Raw genomic sequence first — 19,161 nt, forward strand, 5'->3', positions numbered from 1 at the left:
TATTATATTGTTTCCTTCTATTGTTATTTCGTTATTTATACAATTATGGTTTAATATAGTTTTTGGTAAATTCCAAGTTAAAATTATATTTGGTTCTATGTAGTTGATTTGAAAATTTTGCAAAATTTTAGTATAACTACATTCTGATGTTATTTGGTTTAAAATTCCTGTTAAACATTCATTATTAATTAATTTTTTTGTTTCTCTGCTATAAACTTTTTTATCTTGGGTAAAATATTTTTTATGAGCTATTTCTGTCAAAATATTATTATTTTCATCCGGGTATGGAATTATTTCGAATACCGGGCTTTTTATTATTTCTCGAGGAATATGGGATATTATCAGTATTTCGTTTGTATCTGATTTAAACCAAGTGGAAGTTTTTGTATTCAACAATTTCTCAGAATTAACATGCAACAAATAGTCATGTTTTAGTAATTTTGGGTTAAAAATTCCTAATCTTGTGAGCTGCATTCCCATCTCAATGTCTTCTATATATTCTGTAAAGTGTTGTAAGTTAAATATAAGGATATCTAATTTCTTTCCTTTTTGTTTCTCTTGATCTAGTTCGTTCATGATTTCTATTCCTTTGTTTATAGCTTCTATTATGTAATTTAATTCGTTAACCTGAACGCTGTTTTCTGCTAAGTTGCTTATTTTTTGTTCAATTTCTGCTTTGTCTTCTTGATCTAATGTTCCAAATAAGTATTTATATGCTGTTCCTACTATGTTAACTAAACCTCTTTTGCTGCGTTTGGCTATTTTTAAGCCGTTTATTTCTCTGTTTAATTTTTCTACTAGGTATTCGATTTGTATAAGGTTATTGAATTCTTTACTTTGTTCAATTAAATTGTTAAAAGTTTCTTCGGTTTTTGTTATATTAACCGTTAAACAGTGGAATTCGTAATCTGTCGGAATGTCTATGGTTCCTGTTTTAAATATGAGATATCCGTTATGGGCTTTGATAGGATTAATTTCAATACTCTGTGCATTTATATAGTTTACAGTTATTGATAGTAATATTATAATAATTAATTTAAGCTGGTGCTTGTATGTTTTGATCGCTGTCTGTTGTTGACCTGTAATTGTTATATTTGCTTTGATTAGTCTTCTTTTTCTTTTTGAATTTGGTTTTGTAATGTGTTATTTTCCTGCCTCTGTTAGTTTCCTCAAAATGTTTGTCGTCGATTTGTCTTAGTTCTCCTGTTTTCTTGAACGGGGTTGTCGTCTTTGATTTAACTAACGGTGAGTGTTTGTATCTAGTGTCAATTTCATAATTTGTTCGTTTTTTGTTGAGATTATTTATTAGTTTTTCTTTATTAGCTTGAGTGTCATACTCTGGTGTACCTGCATATATGAATATGTCCGCTGGTGTTCTGTTAGTCGTTTTGTGCTTTGTTTTATGATTGTACGTGTAGAGTATAGTTTCAAATTTTGTAAGTTTATTTTCGACGTCTGAGTCGCTGTTAATGATTCTTAGTTTTTCGTTAACTGTCTTATGAAATCGTTCTACGTCGGATATACCATTTTTACTAGTGGTTATATTAATATTTACTGCTTCTGATTTTAGCCATAATTGTAAAGCTGTGCACATAAAAGCTGAGTCTTTGTCTGCCTTTATTTCGATGGGTTTACCCATTTGGTTGAACACTTGTAATATAGCTCGTTTGGTTTCTAGCCAGTCTCTACTTTTTATTTCTATTAATGATGCAAATTTTGAATAGATATCAATGCAAGATAAAAATTGTTTATCTCCTACTATGTAAAAATCCATTACATATTTTTCTCGGATATTAGCGATTTCCGGAGTTATTTCGAAAGTTAATTTTGTATCTCTGTGTTCTGTTTTTGCGATGTTGCAAATCTCACATTCATTTATTAGATTTTGAATTAAATTTTGATAATCTGGGAAATAGTGGGTTTCTTTGAACCAATTGATAGTTTTTTCAATTCCTGGATGTAATAATTCTTTGTGCTTTTTTAATATTAATTCTTTGAATTCTGCGTATGTTTGAAGGTCTATTAATTTTGTACTAGTTTTCATTGCCTTTGTTGAATTATTCGGACTTATTATTTCTAAGTAGGCTTCTTGAAAAATTGGAAAATCTGCTTCGTTGTGGAAGTATAGCACACTTTTCTTTGTGCATAAGTATTCTTTTATTAATTCTTTGGCATGCGTATTAGTCATGTCTTTGTACGTAATTTTTATGTTGGTTTTGTGAAAGTAATTCGTAACTTTTGTTTCGTTCTCGGTTCCTTTTTCAAATTCTATTTGTCGATTATAATAATTAAGTGGTCTTTCTGTGATTTGTAAATGGTTACTGTTGTCTTCTTGAGCACTATGTATTGTTGCTCTTGTGCTAATTGTATCTTCGCCTAAGAAGTTTTCGTTTAATTGAATTCTGGACAGAGCATCTGCCACATAATTTTCTTTTCCTGGGACGTATTTAATTTGGAAATCAAACTCATTTAGCTTGATCTTCCACCTTTGTAATTTCATGTTAGGTTCTTTCATATTATTTAACCAGACGAGTGGTCTGTGATCACTAAGGATTTGAAATTGTCGACCAAAGAGATAGGACCTAAAGTATTTAGTGGCCCAAACGATTGCTAATAATTCTTTTTCAATCGTTGAATAATTTAACTCATGCTCGTTGAGAGTTCTACTTGCATAGCATATAGGCTTATGCTCTTGCGAAAGGACGGCCCCTATTGCCATATTACTCGCGTCTGTAGTTAATGAAAATGGTTTTTCGAAGTTAGGGTATATTAAAATTGGGTCGGATGTTATGAGTACTTTTAGCTTTTCAAACGCTAGTTCGTAGTCTCTGTCTTTTATATTGATTTTTGCTCCTTTTTTTAATTTAAGTGTTAATGGTTTTACTATATTAGCGAAATTTGGTATAAATTTCCTATAGAAACCACATAATCCTAGAAATGATTTTATTTCTTTTGGGGTTTTTGGAATTGGGAATTTGACAATTGCTTGTATCTTGTTGGGATTTGGTTTTATACCCTCAGTTGTGATGATGTGACCGAGAAATTCAGTTTCTTTTCTCATAAACTCGCATTTATCCAACTGTAGTTTTAAGTTAGCTTCTCTAAGCTTCTTAAATACCTTTTGTAGCGACAAAATGTGTTCCTCCAATGAAGTGGAAAAAATAATAATGTCGTCTAAGTAGACCAGACAATCTTTAAAAATTAAATCTTCTAAGAGATTGTTCATACAACGTTGGAACGTTGCAGGTGCATTCTTAAGACCAAATGGCATGCGAGTGTACTCGTAATGGCCATGTTTAGTCGAAAATGCGGTCTTGGGTATTGAACCAGGATCCATTTGGATTTGGTGGAAGCCTTTGGCTAGATCAATGGTTGTGAAATATTGACATTTTCCAAGTTTGTCTAATATTTCATCCATGATCGGGATAGGGTATTTATCATTAATAGTTAGTTCATTGAGATTGCGGTAATCTATGACTAACCGGAACTTTTGCTTTCCAGATGCATCGTTTTTCTTTGGAACGATTATTACTGGTGAGCAGTAAGGGGATTTGGATTTACGTATGATATTTTGTTTTATCATATCGCTTATTTGTTTATTTACTTCCTCATCGTATATTTGAGGATATTTGTATGGACGCTTGTAAATTGGGTCCTCATGTTTTGTTAGAATTTTGTGTTTAATTGTACTAGTGAAAGTCAAATTGTCACCTTCATGGTACTGGATATCACGAAATTCATGTAAAACTTTTTTTATTTTTTCTTTTTCTTCTGAGTTTAGGTGCTCTAGCCTAAACTCATTGTTTTCTATTAATTCATTATTAATAGCGAAGTTAAATGGTCTGTCCTCTGTTGAGGGTGGATCAAGGCACTCTTGTGCGGTCATGTCCTCTTCGACCTCTTCGTCGTTATATCTAAAACAAAAGTTAAATTCTCCTAAGGTTACGGATCCTTGTGCATAGTCTATTTTTGCTTGACATGCCTCAAGGTATTCTCTCCCAATCAGAACATCATAATGCTCTGAGAAGTCGTGAATATAGAATTTTTGTTTGCTCGGACAAATTTTGCTTGCTCCTAAGCGTATACTTTGTTTTAATTCAATAACACCATTTATGGTGTGAACCTTTAATGTTTCGTTGTAAACTGGAAAATTTAAGCGGTTTGTTTTCATTAGATTTATGGTTGAACCTGTGTCGATGACACATTTTAGAACTTCGTCATTCATAATCAATTTTATGAATGGATTTGTTCTGTTTGTTCCGAGGCTTGCTGATGAAAATTTTCGGATGTATCCATTTTCATCTGCCCACTGTTACTATCTCTTTGACGTTTAGTCGGAGGGTTTGGTGCATTCAAGCGTGAATGGGACTGATTTTGGTAGTTTAAGGGATTTTGGTATCTACCTTGACTTAATTTCTGTTGGAACTCGTGGTGAGCTTTCTGATTGTCTTCGGACTTATTATGCTGTTTATTTTGTGCGTGATAACTCTGATTCGTGTTGGAATAACCACTTGAAATGGTGGTTGGGTTAGCATTTTGCTGATAATTTCCCATGTTCCTACGATTGTTATTTGGATTTCCCTGAACATTATTATTTTTAGGTTTTTCAGTAACGCTATTTTCATATAATCCCTCTCTTTGAGCTACTTGCTTTAGTTTTTGTGTCGACGTAATGTCGTGTCTGGCTAACATCATGAAAAGCCTATCTGGTAATTTTTTTGTAATAACATCTTTGATTGTGTTATTCATAGCATTTGTATAAAGGGTTGTATTGCTAGGTATATTTTCTAGTGCTAACTTATTTAATATAACAAAAGATTTATTTTCGAGCTCCTCGATGAACTTACGGACGTTTCCTTGGTAATTCGTGTTGTATAAGCGTCGAAGGAGTTCTTCAAATGGTGTCTGCACTTTGTATTCTTCAATCAATGCGTTTCTCAGCTCCTGCCAAGTGTTGGCTGCTGTCCTTTGTGATATTCTCTGAGCATCTCCTGTGACTTGCAATTCGATGGCTCCGTATAAGATGCTATGTTGTCTAACATCTCGGGTTGGATACAGGTGTAGGATGTAATCTATCCTTTTAATGAAGGCGTTTAGTTGATCCGTTGATCCGTCAAAGCTTGGCACCTGTCTAAGTTGTGAAAGGGCCTGGTTGAGGTGTTGTTCTGATAATTCCATGGTCATCTTGATGTAATACACTTTTTTTGAATAGTTTTGAGTTTGTAGGTTTGAACTTTATTGTTCTTTGATTTTGCACTTTTATTTTAGGTTAAAGTTTGTGATGGATTATTGGTTAAATGTTTTTTTTTTTTGTGTGTGTGTCTTAAAAAGACTCAGTAATAACGTATTGCAGGGATCAAACGATATGCAAATCCAGTCGTTATTAACTGTAGTAGCTTTATTGCCCAAAGGGTCAATATTATTAAGCTACTAATGACCCGAAGGTTCTTGTGCGGATACGTATTCGAGAAAATTTTTATTACACTCCGACAACACTTTCGGTCGCGATTGTGCGTTAGATCTGGGAATTAATTATCCTTTAGCGATCTTTAATTTTTCCCGACGTATCCTACCGGCTGCGCCAATTATGTTTTACACGTTAGGTTACTATAAAAAAATATATTTCAATTTATTATTTTCACTTAACGGCTACTTTTGTTGAGTACATTCAGATTTGCTTCCCGAATATGAACTCATTTATCTCACTGTTGCGGTCGCTTAGCAAACTTCGCTTTGAGAGAGTTTGAGTCAAAATTGAGTGAAGTTTGAGCTGCGTCAGCAATTATGCGTGGGATAGTACTCTGATGGGAACATTGACAGTGGCGTGATATTTAGGGTGAATTGTTTATGTCTACCAAAGGGGGACAGTTTGATCTTGACCAATGTCGATGTTATCACCAGGCTCTTTGTTTACAATATTAGAAATGTTTATAGTTGTGCTTATGCTTATGTGCTAAGTTATGTTAAAGGGTGGGTGCGACTATGGATATGTCACTATATATATGTATAATATATTTAATAGCTATAATAGTAAACCAATAAAAGTTCGTTAACATATTTTTTTTTTAAGCACACAAAAGTTCTATAAATAATTCCCGCACACACTGAGCTCCACACTCCCCCAATTCCCCTTCTATTCCACATGCTGCTTTCCATTTAAAGAGCCATTAAAGCACAGTTAACAACCCAACTAGCCAAACTCATTCGAGCGTTTCCACCCAGATACACGGCTATAGATTGCAAAAGATACAATATAATTTTCATATATAATGTCATTTGCAGTATGGGCTAAGATGGTGGAGGGAACGGAGAGCAGGAAACCGCAAGCAGACGTTGCCTTTGTTAGGCCACATAATTTAATGTGCTTCTCATGTTTTATTTTAATTTTTTTTTTTAAATCGGATATTGATTGCAATTCTTAAGCATTTACTTGTCATTTCGCAACGATTTTTCTCTGATTATAATTTTTTTTGCTGCTGCTGGTTTTCTTTTACTTTGCCTTTTTGCAGCAAGCTCAACTTCATTTTACAGACGATTAATTTCAGAGCCTGTGAGAAGAGAAGCGCCTCAAAATGCTCGTAAATTTATCAAATTAATTCATTTTGCAGTAACAGACCATTTTCCTCATCCCCTGTGGGCAAGTGTGTGCTGTGTGCTGAGTGTGTGTGTGTGTGCTGATGAGTTTTCTGGCTTTTACATTCATATTTTTACAAAATTGCTTTGCGGTTTCCAGCAATTTTGGTAGCTTGCAGAGCTCGACAGCAAATTGAGGAAATCTCTGCTTTTATGGCTTTTGCGGTTTTTTTTTTTTCTTCAGTGCGGTTTCAAAGGGTTTCGCTTACGTCTCTGCGGCTGGGTGAGAGCTGGGAAGCAGCTTACCAACTGGTAAACTGGCAGGCGGAGACCTCTCTAAATGGCCTAAATGCTTTTTATGGGGCCCAAGCACATTTTTCAATTGTCGTCGGCGTCTCAACTTAATTGGGCCACAAAATTAAATAAAAAATGCTGCTCGTGTTGCATGCTGAGTGACCAGAAGAGAGTTGACAGCAACACGTCCTCACCGTCACCGTCAGCGCAAGCTCTCCTCCTTATCGCCATTGCAAAAACAACGCCAGCTACAGTTCTCTACTCGTTTGCGTGACTAGAAGTTACCCTGTGGTAATATATTTTCAATATTACGTATTCTTATCAATTATTATCTGATCTTGTTTCAGTTGAAACTCAATTTGAAATACTCTATAGTTGTTGTAACTTTCAAAGCTTTTCCTCCTAGAATACGATCTATCTGCGATCGATGCAGTTAAATAGACGGACAGAACTAACTCAACCCAGCCCCTAGCTCACTTAACTCGACATACCCTCTTTACCCAGTATAAGCAGGGTATATGTATAAAAAAAATTAAACTCCATAACACGGGAACGTGCTTTGAATAGCGACAGTATTTTTTTTTTATTATATTTTTTTGCACCAGCCACAGCTGTAAATCTCTGTCGCGCGTTTTATCTCGCGTCCAAAATCGAATTTAAATCCAAGCCACAAACCAGACCCAACATGTTTCAATGACTTTCGATCTGGCTAAGCGGCTCTTTTGATTTCTCACCTCTTGCCTGGCTTCCCTCCACCCAGCTCTAGCTGTCGTTCAATTTGATTTGTTTGATGGCGTGAAAATTTGCTTGGACTACAAGCTTTATGTGCTGCAAAAATGATTATTGGACTCTTCATTATATTTATCCAAAGTTAGTTGCTGTTTATGGCTCGTGGACATTTTGGGATCTGCTGTGCAGGAAGATTCAATTTAAGATGATTAAGCTGAACATTTTCTTACAATGCCATGTGATGGTCGAGCGATGATATTTGCAATTAATTCAAATTAAAAATCTGTAGATGTCATGTCTTCAAATATACAAAAAAGATGCCGGAAGCTGGAACTATTTTTAGATGCTTCACATATTGCATCTGATATTGTACAAATCACGAACAACTAATTGTGCTCGATTCCAATCAGTTGTGACCCAATTGCAGCTTGTCAAAAAATTGCTATTCCACAGCTGATCCAATTACAAGAACAAGTCCCATTTTAGACCAGACATTGAGAACCGTACACATTACATGGCTTGCAAAGCTTATACGAGCCGCCGGTTAAATTAATTGTGTGTGTGTATTTGGGATAAACAAAACAAAGTCGCGAATGTAAACAGCGAACAGGTTAACAAAATCGACGACCAGACAATTGACCATGTTCACAGGTCCCGTCCACCCGCAGTTTCTCTTTCTTTCCCTTAAAATGCCATTAATCAAATTTTATTGTTTAATTAATTTCGCTTGAATGAATGCCTAGCGCGTAGCTGGATTTGGCAGCAGGTCAGGGCCAGGGGGACAGCGGCAGCAAACAGGCAAAAAAAAAATAAACAAACAAATAACCAAAAATAGCTGCAAATGGCATTCGATTCGATTATTTCAAAGAAATTGAGCCGCAATATTTGCTTACATTGTCAATTGACAATCATTATACCCTATATCCATTGAAAATTGGTAAAAAAGGGTGTTTTACTGTGGAGAAAATGTTTGTTAGTGATGTCAGCAATGACATCCGTGCCGCCTTTATGAATCAGTCGTTATCGGAGACTTAAGGAAAGTGGCGAAATTCAAGATATCGTTTGCCATACAAAAGTTGCAAACTGTAATGTATTATGGATACAGTAGCTCTGAGCTGGGCACAGGGCATTCGCTAGTCGGACTGTTAAGACTAAAAAGACTTTTGTTATATGTGTTATTTATTTGTACTTTATATACTTATTGCTAATCGTTAATCAGTGCGCTTTATTTTATTTGTTGGTGTTGACGTTTATAAATTTATATTTATATAGACTTCCCCCAGGACACAGCTTAATTTTAACAACGTGTATAATTAGTTGTTATTAATTACTGAATATTTATTATATTCTATTTATATGCTGTATTGAGGGGTCACATAGGCGCGTCCCCTCTTCCAGTTCCCTCCTCGTTCCGCCTCTTCGCTTCTCGCATATTTTTCAAATGCCACAAATAATGACACGATATTTGGGCTTTGAAATGCAAAATGGTTTTGGAATTATGGAAATATATTTGAGACATGCCTGGATAGTCCATATATCTATATATATGCATATGAATACTTCGATGTGGTTCATAGTGCAGAGAGCAGATGTTTCTAACTGTATTGGGGCTTGTATCGCCCACATGCCGACTTACCTTATAATTTTCAACATTTCACTGCCAAAAAGGGGCAACGAAAAACTGAGAAAACCATAGAAAAACTCAGCTGCATTTTTCCGGCGGCTAATTACGACTCATAAATATAGCAGCAGCAGTGGCAGCAGCAGCAACAGCCAAGATTTGATGCCTGCTGTGCTATTTTTGAAATATCTGTCTCCGTCTCTGGGTAGTCGGACTCGTCGTGTGCATCGTGGCCTGATGAATTTTCGCACATTTGCGCACTGAAATTGTCACTCAGCAAACTGACAGCGAAGAAAATGCACGGATTGCCAGACTTAGCAAGTGGAAGCGAGAGGGAAGCTCGGTCGCACTGCAACAAGAAGTGAAACAAATGACACAGACATGAATAGAGCAACACCAAAGCTCGCAACAATCGACACTTCATCATGCAAAAAGCCTCGACCCTCGAACCCAACCAGCAAGGCGGCAACACCAACTCCTTTACAGCTCCAGCTCCTAGCTCCGTACAGTGTTTACATGAAACGTGTCGGCAGCATAAACATTTGTTTCTTCTCTCCCCTTGCTCTATTCCAGTTTGCAGTTGAGTAATTTTAATTACGCCTAAAAGAGCCGCCCGTACGTGTAGAAAGCACAACAAAAAAAATTAAAGAAAGAAGGAAAAGTACCCAACCTAAACCGAAACGACCCCGGACCCGAACCCCATCTGCCAGCCCCTTGCATTTGGCATTTATGCAACGACCTGACTCGACACGTAATTACACACAGCTCAGGGATCGGAGACTTGCGGCTTTCCAGGGGCTGGCCAGAAGGTGGAGCATGCTAAATGTTGCATGCACCCGATGCACATTAACAGCGAACGCCTTTCCTTAGTTTGTTCAGCTGCGGCTGCGGCTGCGGCTAACTCAAGGAATGCATGTCAAAATAGAAAATTCGCTGGTACCTTAGCATAATATCAGCAGCGCAGCATATTATCTATGAATATGCCAGTACTGAGGAGCTACATTCTATAGTTTTCATTGTTTGTTCAGTTGCTAAAAATCTTAACGAATTTATGTGGATCTGTAATTATTCAACATCGTTATGCAATTTTATGAAGAAATATTTTGCAGCTCGTTTCGAAATCGCAAACTAAATAAAACATTATATATATTTTTATGATCGTATCGCGAATTCCAATGCCTGTCATTCCTGACATTAAATGTTAGGTACATTCAATTATACAAACACATTAAATAAGTAAAATATTACTTATGACTAACGAGCCTCACTATACAACGAGCCAAATTATATATACAATAGAATAAGTAGAGATCTTTTTGCAAAATGTACTTAGCTGTCTCGAGGTGCGGGGTTAAATAGATTGAAATCTAAATTGGAAAACAATTTTGTTTTTATGTATACTTCTCAGATATAAATCCATTACAAATATTTTCCTTTTGCACTTCTTCCATTTCTTTTGGTTTCTCCATTGTTTGCTTTACTTATACGTGTGCTTCCTGTATTTTATTATAGCGTACAGAGAGGTACTATTCACGACATGTGTGTAGAGTGTAAAAAGAGATATTTCGGATCCCATAAAAAATATATATTATTAAACATTATCAACAGCCAAGTCAAGCTAACTGTTCCTATACAAACCAGACTCTGTGATTTATTGTCATGAAACTTTGCAAAGTTCCGTCTTTTTCTCGGGTACTACTATCTAATCCCCATATCATAGGAACGATCGGTTTAAAAACAGATTCTTGTTTTTACTTGTATTTCGTAATACTTAACATAAGTATAAGCCAAATCTTATCAGCATCGAGCTAATATATTATATAGTTTTGTAGAAAGAATCTGTTATAGTTTTTGTCTGAGAACCCTTTCTAAGCTGATTATCTATGAGGGTATTTTATCTTCGGCGTGCCATGGACAGCAGTTTTTTCTTGTTTTTCTTTGGTATCAATTAGTCTAATTATAAACACAAATTGCACCCGCTGGATATTGTGCAAAGTTTTCCGCTTTTCCTTTGCCTTGGCAGGCGATAGTTTCAGAGCTGTAAAATTAATTGAGTGCGATTCAATGCGCGGGCCAAATATTTGTAGTTATTTTTGTTGCATCTTTATCTAAGGAAACGTTGTTGTTATTGTTTTTGTTTTTCTTCTGGCGCACCGCTTGACTGCGGGTGGCAACTGAGCTATGTGTTAAAATTTTATACTCAGATCCACATGAAGTCCTAAAAACTACGATTAATGTATATTGGGATTGCATAAAGCACTTTAATTTTTGTATGGAGCTTGCGCCAAGTGGTCCTACGAAACGTGGCGGATCAGTAATTTAAATTTGTTTTAGAAAACTTGATAGGCCTCTTTCTGAAATGATTTGTTCCTTGCTGTGCCTGACCCAATTCTGTATAGCTTAAACAAATTTTTGTTCTTAGTGCCAGCTGTTGCATCACAATTTTCAAATTTCCATTTACAAATTAACGAGCAAAAAAAAAAAAGCACACTTTTTACACTTAATAAAACGTCCGTACCCGAACCCAAAAACTCAACCCCATAACTACTTATTTGCAGGCCCAGTTCCAGTCCGGGTGGTTGCTTGGTGGGTGGTGTGGTGCGGCCTTCGGCTCGGTTCGGACTCTGCCGCTGCTCTCGCATTGCTGTGCGCCTAATTAAAACTCATTACCATAAGCATAAAGTAAAGCAAGGCACATTTCAGAAAATGCTAAAAAAAAAAGCAAGCGGAAATTGAAGTCAAATTGAGCAAGCAGTCCGAAGGCAAAACAAAAAAAGAAAACTGGGATGGTAAATTTTATAGACAAACTCGCAGATTGCTTAACCTTTTGAGCCATGTCTTGGCTTCATGTTTGCGTCTGGGGAGAAGTTCAGTTAATGCAATTTCCTTGCCAGACGGTGGGGTCGCCGACTGCTTTTGGGGGTTAGCTGGCGTATCAACCATTTTGTTTGCACGCCGCACTATCAACTACCCCAGCCCAATGGCAACCCAGTCTCCAGCTCCACAATCGCACAACACTGCAAAGTGCAACCCTATTGAAAGTGAAAGCTTTGCTTCATACGTGCAACGACCCCTTTTGATTGCTGGCGCTCTCTCAGATAGCATGCGCTCTCTCACTCTCTTTCTCTCCCTGTCTCTCTTTCTCTATCTCTCTCTCTCTCTCTCTGCATCTCTGGCCTCTCCTAATCTCTCACTCTTGAGCCGGCTGTGACTGTCTGGCTATTCATTTCCCTTTTGCACAGTGCAACAGTTGCCGCCAGCTGCCGTTTGCTGGGCGCCTGTTAAAGTTGCCGCGTCGCATTTTTGTGCCATGCCAAAAAGGACGAAGCGATGAGTGAGTTTTGCTAGTGTACTCTCTCTTTCTGTCCCGCTCTATCTCTTTAACTGTTTGTCCCGCTCTGCATTATAGTGCCCATTGAAACTCAACTCAAAAGTTAAGTTTGGTCGAAATCTCTGGACAGGGTGCGGGGAAATTCTGGTTTCCTTTTTTCCTGGGGTGGTGGCTCTTTTAGTTTTGGCGTCTGCTTTTGTCTCGCTACATATGCACTGTTGTTGTTGTTGTTGCTTTTGTTTATTTTTGGTTGGGCTTTTCACTCGCAAACTGTTTTCAAATGTTGCCCGTTTGCGCTTTTATCTCCAAGTGGAGTGCCAAGAGTGGGATAGGGAGAGTATAATTTGAAAAGGTTGAATGGGAAAACTTTGTCAGCATGGAAATGGAGCATTTTGAAAGGGATTTGTACAAACCTTATCCACCAAAAAAATACTTTTCTATGAACTTAATACAGAATGTTACAAATATTAAATTTGTTTTATAGCAGATCTGGTCCGATTGTGATTTTATCGAGTGAAATATATAATAAAACAAATGTTTTTGATATACTTGTAATTTTTATTTTGTGTTATTATATATTGTGAATTTTATATTTATTTTTGACGAATTCTCGATGTTCAATCGGATTGCACTGTTTTTCTTTTTTGGATATTTATCCATATTTGAGTTGTTGATATACATCAGATGTAAAAGGTCTTTAATCGAAATAAGTACTTTAGATAGGCAAAATATCAAGCTAATTATTTAAAAAAAGAACATTCAGATAGTAAATTTATTACAATTTTTATACTTTGTCCCATTGTTTTGATTGAACTTTGAGGTCAAGGCGAGACTGAGTGTCTGCTAAGGGCTGCTTTATATTTTCGAGAGGGTTGTGTGCCAAAAATAAAATATCTCTGGCACAGCCTCAAACTTAATGCCAACAGGGGAGTAACAGAAAACACCTGCTAGACACTCTGACCGCCCAGCAAAGTCTCTCCCCTCGCTGTTATCTATGCGAGAAGCGTTGCCAAACTTTCGCACCCTTTTAACATTTTGTTGCTAGATGCGTTGGTCGCCTTAGGGGTGGCTGCCGTGTCCCATGGTCGCCGCAGGAGTCGTTTGTTGATCGTTACAGTAAATCATTTGAAATGAATTTCGCTCCGCTGCTTTCACTTTGGACTGACGAAGCGAGCACGGTGCGCACCCCGGCAACTAAATATATAGCGTGGGTTGAGCCAAAAGCAACAGCAACACCAACAGCAAGAACAACATATGACCCAGGTCTAGCCTGTTTAATACCAGGGGTGGGTGGTGTTCTGCTTGGCCTGGGTGGTGGCATGGCGTTAGAGAAATTGCTTTGCCAGCTTACTTTTTATCAAGCGCAAGCTGGAGTTTTCTATTAGACAACAGGGTGCTTTTGCGACGAGTCAGCTAAAAGCAACAAAATAAAATAAGAGAAAAATGCCATATCGGTAATTTAAGGTCATTTATTATGTTCATGACACCTTCCTGCCGCCGCCGCCTCATGGCCACATTTGCTATGCATGTGCTCTTCTATTGTTGTCTGTGTAGAAATTATGCGGCAATTCATAAAAAATGGCAAACAGCGCGTCATTACTTTAAGACCCAAATGTTATTTTAACATCGATTTCAGCAACGATTTATCGATCCTAAGTGGAATGTGTGTGGTTAGGTTTATGGCAAATATTTCGTGTAGACAGTTAATGGTGTGAGGTTTGCGCCTTTGCTTGCAGCTGATATCAGATAAAGGATTCGCTTCCCTGCCTGCTTTAGGCACCGTTAAGTTTAATCAAGTCCTAGGCACTTCATCAGCCACAATTCAATTAACTGAGATACCAAAAGCAGAGACAGCTTCACATTATCCATGCCAGTCACAGACGCTGTCAGACAGTTAATGGAAATCCTCAACGGCCACAATTGCTGCCGTTGGTAACGAGCCAATTTAGATAAGCAAAGGCAAGGCCTCGCCTGACTCCGACTCCGTGTTTCCCCATGCTACACTTAATTCATATCTTGTGCAACATAACAATTAGTACAGACCATAAAACCCAACAGAGCCTCACCCCCAAAAAAAGGAACGCCACCATGTTGGCAGCGGAACGCATCTGAACGCATCTGAACACAACTTTGTTTACAAGATGTGCACGAAAGTATTGTAGCTAAATTTATATTGGAAATAAACAAAATACACAAAATACAAAAACACAGTCCTCTATTCCATTCTCTATGCACTGTGCATGGAGATGATGCATTTAACTGGGCAGCAAAAATTTATGAGCACCGACCAAGTCAAGTGTGCAGCTACAGAAACAGCTAATGAAACAGCTAGCAGTAAATATTTAGTATATATGGAAAATAACATGTTTTCATGCTGCCGAATGTTAAATACTCTTTTCGAATGAATGAGTTACAGGTTACATTTCTTGCAAGTCGTCAAGTGAAGCTAATGAGCTAAAGAGTAATTTAATTGAATATCTTCTGGTAACCAATTCCTTCATACATTGGTACCTGTATATAATCCCCATTCCATCAGATATCATACAGAGCCAAGTGAGCTCTAATGCTTCAGCAAAGGGTATAAGAAAAACAATATTCTAAATCAACATGTTTGCTTTCAATTAGTGTTAAACTTTTGGACTGTATGCAGCGCCCGCCTCTATTCATTCATGAGAATTGTCTAAATAAACAAAAGTTTAAGCTATAAAACTCCAAAAAAATGCCAGACTTTGCTGTTTGTGGGGCACAATTGAAAATGATTATTTCGGTATATGAAACTAATGCATACTATGTATTTATTGACTTCGAGTAGTTTTCTTCTCAACTACCTGAACGTGTTAAATGTTTGCGTAAATATGCCCGGAAAATCATCTAGAATCATGGCAACTTATTCAGGCCTCATTCAGGTCCGCCACGCCCGTATCCGTGGGTTCGGGTTACGCTTACGGTTACTCGCCGCTTTGACGGTAGCAAACGCATCGTTTACTTTTCTGCCGAATGAACAAAATGCCAAGCAGCCTCTGGAGTGGCACGCAGTTAGCTGGTTTTGCTGGCCAGCCTTTGGTTTCTGGGTTTTTGGTTACCATGTCAAGTGCCATTGGCGACGACTACTTCGACTGCAACGGCTGTGGCAGGTTTCAGTTCTTGGAATCTTCATGAGCTGCTGATGTTTGTTATGCCTTCTGGTTAGTTTAGTGACCAGCAAACAAATGAAATGCATCCAACAGTTGTTTTTCTCTAATGTTCAAACAAATAAAACGCTAGGAATTCAGTGCTTTGAAATACTTGTGTCCACTGATGCGGGCCCTAATCAACAAACAGCACAGACAGAACAGACAGAAGCTGCTTTATGGTGGTCCCAATATGATTCAAGTTGATGCATTACAAAACCAGTGCGTTATGCTGTCTATTTAACTATATGGGCTCACTTAACTAGTTTATGAAAATTGGTTTTACTGATCTTTTTAGTATAAATGTTAAGATTAAGTTTGCCGTCTGTTTAGTTGATAAAAGCCGATTTTGTAACTCAAAGGTAACTGTTGCACCAAGCTAAAAAACAGGGAAAATTGGCTGTAATATGATTTCTCGCAGCTTCACGTTTGTAATTCTTAGCAAATTCTTGCTTTGAAATGAGAAAGAGGTGTTGCAATCATAGAGACGACGCCAAAGTCTGCGGGAGATATTGCGAGGTGCTTCAAGTATACTCATTGTTGATTATTAGTTTTAATTGGTCTTTCATCCGATCTTGTCCTATCTTAATTTTGTTATAATATATTTAATTCAATGATTGCAGCTCACATTAGTCAAATGTTAATTCGGTTTCCCGTCTTTTATTTTGGTTTTACAGAACGCGTGCTACGCTACTGTGAGTCGCCCTCGGTGGGCACATGCTGCACCTACAACATGGAGTCTCGCATGGCGGCGCAATCCCGCCAACAGTTGGAATGGCACACCAAGGAGCAGATAACCAAAATGTCTGGTCTGCTGGGCGGCAAGGCAACCAAATTTAATGGTAAGTTAGCCGCAAACTAACAAGAAATATCCCTCGACAGCCACTTGAAGCCATCAGCTAATACCGATTCTAATTGCATGTAGACATCTCACAGATTATAGATCACAGTTCACAGTTTTGTAACTATTTGTGGGGTGTCAAGTGGTCTAGTTCAATGCTATTGATCATGCGTGGTTCGGGTTGCATAGAAGACACAAAAGCAGACATCAATTTGTAGAGATGGACAGAGAAAGAGAGTAGGGGACAGGGAGAGGGAGAGAGATGTGGCAGGCGACAATGCGGATGTTGAGATTTATTTTGTACAGCGGATGCAGCAGCAGCAGCAACCGCGAGTGCAGTTGCCACAAATATTTAAGAATAGTACCACGAAACATTTAGTCGGATAGCGGATGTGGCCCATTTCAATAAAACAGAAAAAGACAAACGCCCAAGAATTTTCCTTAATTTTCTTCTAATGTATCTCTTCTTGTCTCACTTTGGCTCTCTGCAGATATTTTTCGCAAGTTGCTGCTGGATTCAAAAGCCCAGTTTAACATGATGTTTACGCGCACATATGGCGTTATCTATCAGCAGCATTCGTATGTCTTTTCGGATCTGTTCAACGAACTGGAGAACTATTATGCGCGCGGACGGGTCGATCTATTGGATGTGATGGACAAGTTCTTTAGCACGCTCTACCAAAAGATGTTCACTGTGCTCAATGCGCAGTATGCCTTTGACGAAAAGTGAGTACCCATATTCATGCATAATAGTAATCGAATACCTCCTCCCCCGTCCCCAACACCTCGCCGTCTGACAGATTTGGAGCTACAGACGTGTGAAACCGCAAAGTGTCGAGCGTCAACGGTTGACTGGCTGGCTGACTGGCTGAGTCAAGCCAAACACTGTTGAAAGCTTTGACGAATCTTTGACGTTGACTGGATGCCTGCTGAATTGCCGTCTGCCCAACTGATTCTTCTGGTGTGCAATTTCAGCTCTCAGTCTATGGGCTGAATTGCCCTTTTGTTTTATTGTTGTCGCTTGCCTGCGGTTGAAACGCTTAACTAGGAAATGCGCAAATTCAGTACCTAAAATAACGAAGACACAGTACTCTATCAGTGCAGTGCAAAGATTAGTGTAAATCTGTCTAATATCTATCTATATTTAAAAAGAAGAAGCTATTTAAACGTAGTTAGAACCAGAAAACAGTTCGAAAGAAAACCTCACTTAAAAATTGATACTTAGATTTCGGTTCGTTCGGTGTTTATATTTGATTTTGTCTTCCGTCTTCTTGGGGATTCGATCTAAATAAACCAGTAAAAGTAATTACTGGAGTTCGACCCAATCAGAATAGAGAGTAGGTGTATCATCCACGAATATGACACACATGGAAAGATAACTTTTAGTGAGATATTTAATAATTAACATCTTGAAGATCTCCTACGCAGAGAATCAACTCGACCAGCTAATCAAGCATCTGCAGTTTCATACATCTATTTATTTGTGTGCTACCAACGTATTCGTAATGTGGATGTACTCCCACTATATATATTTTGTGTGTGCTCCCACTTGGAGCCAATTCCTGGGGCAGCTGGTCGCATTTCCTACAGTACGCTAAATTGCGCCCACTTGGCTCATTGCCCTGGACCCGTTCCTTGCGTCGGCCTGGCGAATTGTTCCGCGTGCCTGGCCAAATGACTGTGGCTTCAGGTTCAGCTACAACGCCCCATCCTTGGCTCGGCTCGTGTTACCCACACGCTTTCCAATTGCTGCCGCCGCCGCCGTTGTCGTCGCCGCCGCTCTCTGCGATTCGTTTTTATTGTCATCGCTTCAGTTTGTCGTACGTGCTTTGGCACATTGTCCGTTTATTGCCATGGACAACGACGACGTCGCGTAATTGCTGGCACTTGCTGCTTGTTATTTGTTGTTTGCTGTATGCGGTTGGTCGGCGTGTCGCCAATGTGCCGACCAGAGCCCAGGCTGGAGTTCACAGTTCGAACAACGAGTGTGCTGCACTTAATGTAAGGGTTGCTTTCCCGGCTGAGGAATATACTTTTTGATATGTTCTAGGGAGCGATAAATTCGCTTTGAAAGTCAACAAATAATCCGTATCTCAGTTAGGTAGCTAATCGAATAGCAACAGAACATGAAATACGGTCGTGGAAAAAACTTTGCCGCTTGGCATATCAATCTTTTCTAGAGCAGCACTTGATGAGCTGCTTTTGAATGTAGCTCTTACAATAGCCTGCTCTCTCAACGCGCACTCTTTTAGTAATTTCTAAAAATTGTATGCTGGCGTAAAGGTTGGCGATTTGCGAAGTCAGCGCCTTGGGCAGCTGACGCCTCTGGCGTCCAGTCGCCTGTTGAGCAACTGCCGGGGCGGGGGCAAACAGACAGCTGCGATTCGTGGCAGCCATACAAGTGCAGCAGCTGTCATGGCTCATGGCCAGGAGGTGCAGCGTGCAACATGCAGCACATTGCGAGCAGTGGAGCAGTCAGTCAGCCAACTTTTTATGCTTTATATTATTCTTTCCACATAAGAATCTGCGTAGACAAAGGCAGAAATCGAGGAGGTGGAAACTGCAGGGCGTTCAGCTCTTGCCATTTACATGGGCAGATTTC

At 38.5% G+C, this 19,161-nt stretch overlaps 1 protein-coding gene across 1 annotated transcript in view; it reads left to right on the top strand.

The window, feature by feature from the left end:
• Positions 1-19,161, top strand: part of dlp (glypican dally-like) — a 50,324-nt gene that overhangs the window by 26,319 nt on the left and 4,844 nt on the right. Inside the window, exons 2-3 of the mRNA XM_002047850.4 lie at positions 16,396-16,560; positions 17,051-17,285. Of these exons, the coding sequence (XP_002047886.1) occupies positions 16,396-16,560; positions 17,051-17,285 (400 nt within the window). The remainder of the gene's footprint in view (positions 1-16,395; positions 16,561-17,050; positions 17,286-19,161) is intronic.

Source organism: Drosophila virilis, chromosome 3 (genome assembly GCF_030788295.1).
Source record: "Drosophila virilis strain 15010-1051.87 chromosome 3, Dvir_AGI_RSII-ME, whole genome shotgun sequence".
NCBI lineage: Eukaryota > Metazoa > Arthropoda > Insecta > Diptera > Drosophilidae > Drosophila > Drosophila virilis.